This window comes from Catharus ustulatus, chromosome 2 (assembly GCF_009819885.2).
Source record: "Catharus ustulatus isolate bCatUst1 chromosome 2, bCatUst1.pri.v2, whole genome shotgun sequence".
Taxonomy (NCBI): Eukaryota; Metazoa; Chordata; class Aves; order Passeriformes; family Turdidae; genus Catharus; species Catharus ustulatus.
Window position 1 is genome coordinate 103,161,842 of NC_046222.1, and position 8,318 is coordinate 103,170,159.

Below are 8,318 nucleotides of genomic sequence, written 5' to 3' on the forward strand. Positions count from 1 at the left end.
TCAGCATCATTTCAGCAAAGAGAAAAAGAGAAGTAATGTTTCATCTGAATCATTCCTGTAGTACATTTGACTTCTCTAATTGGCTCAATACTAGATAAAGCAAAGTCACCATGTGGTGTTTAAGTTGTAAACAGAACTTTAAGGAAAAGCAATCAGAACTATTGCAAACTTCGCTGTATTACATCATAGGCATTGCTCCCAACCTTAGAGGGGTTTGGCTTGCCTTTTTTTTCAAGGAAATCTGCTCTACAAAACTAATCCTACACCTAGTAGTCTGAAGAAAACTCTCAGGATGGAAAAATAATCCCAGTTGAGTTAAATCTGAAACTATATTAGAAGCTGATATGCTGCAATGTCCAAGATGTCTGATGGTACAAAAGGAAATAGATACAGTTAATGAAACCACAAGAACCACCCCTTAAAAACAACATTAAAACCATGTTTTTTGCAGAGATTGAATTTACTTTCCAGCTACTGGCTGAAAGCTGTGTTATCAGCAGTCTTGGACGAGGTTTTAAAATCTCTACATTAGCAATCCCAAGAAAATGATGCAACTTGATATATTAATGATGGCAACTTACTTCACTCACTTTGCTGGTAAGTAGGGATTTTTTATCTTTGTTTATTTAGTTTAGCCCAAAATTCACCAAACCCTAACTGATTGAGGAAGGAAATGCTAATTTAATAATTAAGGATGAAATTTTCTTTTGCTCAGTTTTAGTCCTTAAACTCTTCAAGGCGTTGTTTTATGCAGGAAAGCAAAAATAAGGGGAAAAAAAGGTATAAAAATATGTAGAAGAGTAGACAAATGAAAAGGACATCTGACACAAAGTTAAAATTGTATATGAAGGAAAATGTAGAAAATGTAGGTTCATATCTATGTTGGTATTTTTATAATTATTTTAACTGGACAATATATTATTTCGGGATCTTTATAAAACTGTGTCTTCAAGAACTTTTAAAGTGCATGTAGTCTCTTAAACCAAAGAACTTAAAAGAAAAAAAAGGGTTTTTTTTTTATAGCCTGATAAAAATGAAAAAGCTATTTCAGATATGAGCCATCTTTTTGCTTTCACAGTGTTATCTAACTCTCCTTCACTCAACTGAGATGTGATTGGTTTTCTATGGGTAGTGAAATATTCCTATTGATGTGTAATACTGATGTTTTAAGATAATTATTTTTTAGCCCAAATTAGAAGCGTGACCCAGAAACTTTTGTGGATTAGTATTATTTTAAAAGGTGTTTGTTATTAGCTTTCAGGAATTTAATTTCTTTCAACAAAGACCCTTAACTTTTCAAAACTCATTTCTTAGTAATTATGTTCAAATTACCTGCCTTTTAAATGGCATTTAGCAATAGGACAAGGATTGACAGTTTTAAACCGAAAGAGTTAAGGTTTTGACTAGATATTGAAAAGAAATATTTTACTATGATGGTGGTGGAACAGGTTGTCCAGAGAAGCTGCGGCTGCCCCAATCCCTAGAAGCATTCAAGGCCAGGTTGGATGGAGCTCTGAGCAACCTGATCTAGTGGAAGGTGTCCCTGCCCATGGCAGCAGGTTGGAACTAGATGAATTTTAAGGTCCTTTCAGACCCAAAACATTCCATGATACTTTAAAATGACAAAAAGGCTAAAAAGAATGACTATATAAAAACAGGAGTAACCAGATATTTTAAAATGTTTATTACTTTATTCTTATTTATTTTAACAAAGTTTTCTCTGTTCTTAGTAATGACTTTCCAATTTCTTATAGTTCATATAAAAATGCATATGCACTCTTAACACACAAACCTGTTTAATTTGAAAGTACAGTAATTTCATGAGTATAAGGCGCACCCTTTTGACTAAAATTTTGGTCTGAACCTGGAAGGGCGCCTTATACTCCGGTACCCATTATACTCGTGAAATTACCATAATTTTACAATACAAGGACATTTGCAATGGAAACCTGGATTTATGGCTTCTTGTAAGGCTGCATCAAAACTGTTTGCTTCACTGCAGTGCACCTTTCACTGTAGATGCCTGCAGCTTTGGCTCTCTGTACATTCATGTATTGGCCACACCCAGTGCTCAGCTGGCCAAGACCACCCTTCTGATGAGAGATTGCTCTGTGCTTTATTCACACCCCACAGCCAGCAGCAGGCCACAGCTTTCGGTCATGCAATACCCTCAAGATGCCAATGTGCTCCTCAACTCCACGGTGTGGATGCTGTGTGTGTTTGAGTACCCCAGTGAGGAGAAGGAGGAGCCAGTCGTGTACTGGAGGAAAGGTCCTGAATGCCACAACCAGCCGAGTCTCCAGACGAGCCCCAGCACAGGCGGGGCACAGGTGCAGATCACAAAAGACATCCTCAGAGGATTCTCCATCTTAAAGCTGAGCAACATCGACCAGAATGCCAGTAACTCCTATTTCTGTGATGTGATGCTAACAGAGAAAATACAAGGCAAATGTGGAAATGGCACTAAACTGACTGTGCATGGTAAGAAGCGTTTGGGAGTGACAAAAAAGGGAGTCATAGAAAACACACTTGATGTGTGCAAGGTGAAATCAATTTTTTTTCAGCCTTACTGCCTTCTCTCCTACTGCTTGTGTCTGCCAAAAGAAGAGTGTAAAGGAGAAGTATGAGTCAGGGAGGGTAGGTACAACTTCTGTTTGGTGCTAACTGTTCATACAGCTGAACGGACTTCTTCGGGACAGTGAGTTTCTGTGGATCTAAACCAGTTCAGTTCATTGAGCTGCAGAACAGTGACCGTATATTTTATGAAATTCTAAATATTTATACATCAAAATATACGGCATCTGTATGTATGTATTTTAATTTTTTTTTCATAATCTCCTCTACAAATATTTGCTGAGTCTTTATGACAAACTTAAAAACATGCAATCCGAGCCCCTGATAACCATTATTATAATTTTCTTCAGTCTTTATAAACAAATGGTCTCTTGAAAACCCAATTTGGGCTTTCTCTTCCAGTTTCTCAAAAGATGTATAGTAAATTCACACAGGAGTGTGTTTTTAGAGAGTGTACACAGAAATAGAGTTATGTGAAAGCAGAGTTTTCTTTCCATTTGATGGTAAAATGATTTTCAATAGTTTATAACTTTTTCCTGTCTTGTAATTATAAACTTAATTTCCAGAATTCTGCTGAGCATATGGCCTCAGTGACTGGTACACACTATTTCACATGAGCCAAATTTTCTGTATGAACCTCCCAAAAAATCAGGTTAGCAAAAGCTAAAATGCCACAAAGCAGTTCTCTCATACCAGATTTTACATTGTATTTAACAATTGTCCACCAGTTCTTCAGGGTTCCTAAAAAACAGCAGTCAAGGAAATTCTATTGATAATTACACCATGAACATGTTAGTTTTAGCCTGAAGGAAAAAAAAGGAAGAAAATGTTGCCTGAAACTTGGTAAGATAACTGCCATTTCCTTGCCTTTTCTGCATAACAGATGTTTTCATATTTCCCACTTCTACTAAATAGAGAATCTTATTTACTTTCCATTGCATAAGTAACTTGCAACAGGTTCAAAAATCTCATGTCTGAAGTAAAAAGAGAGAAGCTTTATTCCTGAAAAAAAAAAACAGTAAAAGATGTGATGAAGATGAAGACAATTGTCCTTTTTGGTCAATTCTCACTAATCCTTCAAATTAAATCTTATCCGAAAAACATTTTTTTTCTATTTAAAATACATAATTTTCCTTATCTTTGTTCCAGATTTGAAATGCAAAGACTGTACAACATCAGAAAAGATCTGGTGGGGTTGGTTCCTTCTTCTTGGATATACCATCTTTGTCACCACAGTTCTCATAGCTTTTGGTGTAAGTAATAACTTCAAAAACAAATAATACAAACCTAAAGATGGATAGTGTCCTGTGATGAAGAAAAAAAAAAAAAAAAGAAAAAATAAAATTAGCCTGAATATTCACTTGTGATAAAGTAAAAAGTCCCTCTATTTTCTGTTAACTAAAAAGTCAAGAGGTATAGCCCCCACCCTTTTTGAGGACATGGCCATGGGAAAAAAAAGGAAACGGTGATATACAAACAAATTTACAAGGGTTTTTCCTCTGAGCTTGCTGAAAGCAGGGAAGCTATTTTCTATGTTGCTGGGTAATCTTGTTGCTTTTACCTAGAAACAAAAGAGAAAACAAGTACCTAAAGTGATTAGTAGTTTGAAACACATCCTGCTTGTTTTGTGCTCCTAATTTTATGAATTCCTCTGGACACACATCATTGTCTGGTCATCTTCTGTCTTACTCATTTTTTGTCCAACCAACCAGTCATGCAAGGGCTTTTTGCCCAACCCCATCCACTAGTTGGCTTGGGCCATTTCTGGACATTTACCTGGCCAGCAGGGCAGCACCCTGACAGCTGGAATACTTGGAAAGACTTTAGCAAGAGAACAAAAAAACATTTGTTTGTATACACAAAAATGTCTAAATGTAGCATGAGTTTGAATGCTTCCCAGTGTATTTTAAAAATCCTTCACTTTTTTTCTAGTTGTGATTCTGCTCCCCACTTCAGGAAAAAATTCATAGTCTTTTTAATTGAGTACTTTTTATGGAACCAAATCCTAACATGAGAGTTAATGAATAGCTCTACTTTGATCCTACTTGGTAATAATCTTCACGCAAATGAAACCATTTGGAAACAAACAAACCTGTGTGGAAGCAAGCTGAGAGCTATGCCCTAACACGAGCAAATGAGCATCACAAGTCCTTGAAAGCATGGATGACACTATAGTCCTACCTAACCCTCAGCAGTACAACATGCTCTACTTATCTTTACAAGGTCTGTACTTGGAAGTGTAATTCCAAATTATAATTTATATGAGACCTCAAAACCTCCTTCCACTTCATCAATATCTCTTCTCAAAGTTACTGTGGTAGAATCCCTTAAAAGTTAAAAAACGTGCTAAATTGGATTAAGAGAGAATAGGCACCAAACTTACACAGGCTTAGGGGAACAAAACTCAGCTCTGAATGAATCAACATGATTTAAACCAATCTCTCTAACTCTAGAGAGATGCATGTTTCAGAGAACCAAATCCTGACTGAAAGGCAGGATCTCCTTCACTGTTCTGTCTTTCTCAGCTTGTGCTGCTAAAAGGTAGAACTGCTACTTCAGTGTTACTGAATCTGGTATTATGGCAAGCATTCTCTCTCTGCTGACACTGTCAGACAGCTAAGAACTTCATTATCACATAAGACCCAGGACCAGAGACAAAAGTTACAAGAATTACAAAGATATTTATGGTATCTGATTGCCCTTCTAGGTCAAGGTTTGGGTTTTGTTTCCTTTAGCAACCAGTTGTTAAGTACTTTTACCTCAAAGCTGCAACAAAATGAGAAATGTTCACAGAACTCAGGCAGTAGGAGACAAGATATGAGTATCGAGTGACACAGTGAACTCATGCGTGAGATAGATGTGGTACAGTCAAACCCTGCTAAAATACAGCAGCAGCACAAGCCTGACAAAGGATGCACTGCATCTGAATATACAAGGTGAGCCAACCAAGTCTCTCCTAAAATTAATCACCGTAAGCACAATTAGCAAGCAGCAGCAGTAAACTGGAATGGAGTTTGCTTTCTTCATAGCTGTCTAAATGGTGCTGCTTTGGATTTGTAGTTAAAAGTGTCGATATTACAGCAGTGATTTGGATGAGCAATGCTTGAACGGCACCAAGGCTCTCTGTTTCTTGCTCTGCTGCTCCAAAGAGGAGGCTGGGAGTGGGTAAGAGATGCTCAGCAATAAAAGCTGGGGCAGGGGAGTTGCTTTTGAGCCACCTATGGCTCAGAGACTCCTGGGCATTGTTTTGCTGGATGGAGGGGGTGAGTGACTTTCCCTGCATTATTTGTGGGGGTTTTTGTTACTTTGCTTGTTAGGATTTTGGCATTCTTATTTTTTCCTCTTTTTTTCCTCTCTCCTCCAATTGTTAGATTGTTTTTATATTGACACAGGAGGGTTTTTTTTGTTTGTTTTGTTCTTCATATTCTCTCCCCAGTCCTAATCTGGGGATGGAGAAGTGAGCAAGCAAGCCACTCTGCAGATGCTTGCCTGCTGGTTGGGCTAAACCTACAGCATAGAACAACACTGAAATGTGTAAAGTTAGGAACTTCTAAAATGTAATTTGTTTACTAAATGTACATTGTGTCAAAACCAGAGTGTAAACTAATGAAAGTAGGACTGGGTGACTCAAAGGTCCTTTGGTCCTTACAGTCCACTGCTTAAATCCAGTGTGTCATGGCCAGTTAAAGACATGTTAAACAGGCTAGTTAAACAAGTCTGACCTGCCTCTTCGGAGTCTAAATCCCACTCAGCTGTTCCCTTGCTTCTTACTTCTGCCAAACTCTCTCAGGGCTTCCAAGTCTAGAGTAGGACACAGCAGGGAATATCCCAACACCTGTGCCTGACAACTGCATCATTACAAGGGCTTGTCTGGGGATTCTCCCCAAAAGAAGACATCTATCTCCAAAAAACCCTGTCTGTACTACCTAAGAATGAATGAAAATATCTCTCCCACCACTCCCATTCCCTATATTTTTCAAAAGTAACAGCACACAAATATCTTGAAGGGTAATATTGGAAAATGGAGAAGCATTACATGAAACCACTGGTACACACTTTCAGCCCATTTCTTGTATACAATATGAATTGCCTTTACTCTGGTATCTGTAAAGGCCTAGAATTCATCACATAACATGCTAATTAAGAAATTAATTAATCTAATGCTGTAAGATATTAATTCTAAATAACTTTAAACCAAAATATACCATAATTCTGCTCTATCATAATAATCTGGCCATATTCTACTTTTTGTTAAGTTAGAACCAAATAAGCTATAAAATAATAACTACACAGGTATTCGTAACTTAGCTTACATATTACTAATATTTTTACTATTAAAAACAAAAGCTATTAATAGTCTGGGAAAATTCATGAAGGTGTAGTTAAAATTAATTCTCACATTTTGACTGCAATATGCGTAACAACTTTAAAACCAACTCGGAATAAACACAGGACTGACATCCCAGTGAAGTTAGCCATCGGTTCTCTAAGCAGATGAAGTATCTGATGGAAACATTTTTACTGCCTAACAATATATGTTATTGTGCCTATTGCAACAGATTCACCAGTGCCATACAAAGAGCAAGAATAAGCTGAGAAATACAGACAGCAGTGTTACCATGCAAAGTGAATGGATTTATCACCAGCCATTAAGACCAGTTAATAATGGGTTTAGTCAAGAATATGAAGATATGTCTGTAATAAGAACTCTATGTGACACAGGACGGGAGATGATATGAAGAAAGTGCATGCAGTCGTAACCAAGATACAAGCACGTCTGATGCTACTTCTATCAAGGTAGAAAAGAAACAGACATAAAAATCTCTCCATTAACCTGAAATGCTTTTTGTTCATGTAGTTATTTCAAGTTAAAGAACCTTGTAGTCCACACAGCTATAAATTAAATGAGCATGAATGTATGTAACTATCATCAAAATACTGTGAAAGCTAAAGGTATTCAAACCTCTTTCCAATGCCAACATCTCTGATCATGTATATTGGGTTTTTTCTACTTCAAACAAAAGCACACAGTTACAATTTTGTTTTTATCCAGGCTAAAGCACTTTCTTAGCTTTAAAAATGCAATTCTGTACAACAGTATCTGGCCACTGTAATGACAGATTGTCAGAGAGGAATTCCTCACACTCTCCCAGGGCACTGTCTGACATTATTTGTAACTCCTTTCACATCCCCACATTTGCAAATCCCTGCAAGTCCTTCTCCTCTTAGCTATTTAGCCAGCTATGCCATCTTGTAACGCACATTTTGATTCCAACATAAAATACCTAATGTTGTTTTAAAAGTCATAGCTTAAATGTTTTTTTAAGAAATATTAATTACCAAAATAATCTTGACAGGTAGATAGGCTACATGATTTACTGCTGTAGGGTTTATGAGCCATATCTGGGACTGTAACAGAAATTATCTGGATTAAAAATGTGTCTTTTAAACTCGTCTTAAAGTGCTTAGAATACTTGTGTAACCTAAGGAAATAACAATACAACTAAGATGCATAGAAAAAGATTATCATAATTTGCATAGTACTTGAAGAAATGCAGTCTTGACATAGTTAAATATGTGCGACTTGAAGAAAATGAATTTTTTTCACAGTCAAATAATGCAAGCTGAACACTATGTTTCAAAGCTGCTTACAACTGTAGATATGTGAAAGGTAACAGTTCACAGACTGAGAGGTTACAGCCTCATACTTTAATTGTGCTGTAAGAACTGATACATGCTGCTCA

General features: G+C 36.8%; 1 protein-coding gene across 1 annotated transcript; it reads left to right on the plus strand.

Moving 5' to 3' along the window:
- Positions 1-533: 533 nt before the first annotated feature.
- LOC116992282 lies at positions 534-7,313 on the plus strand. Its single transcript, XM_033051736.1, has 4 exons — positions 534-597; positions 2,134-2,481; positions 3,724-3,827; positions 7,134-7,313. Exons 1-4 carry the CDS (start codon positions 546-548, stop codon positions 7,311-7,313), a joined length of 684 nt encoding a protein of 227 aa, XP_032907627.1. The 5' UTR covers positions 534-545.
- Positions 7,314-8,318: the final 1,005 nt, after the last annotated feature.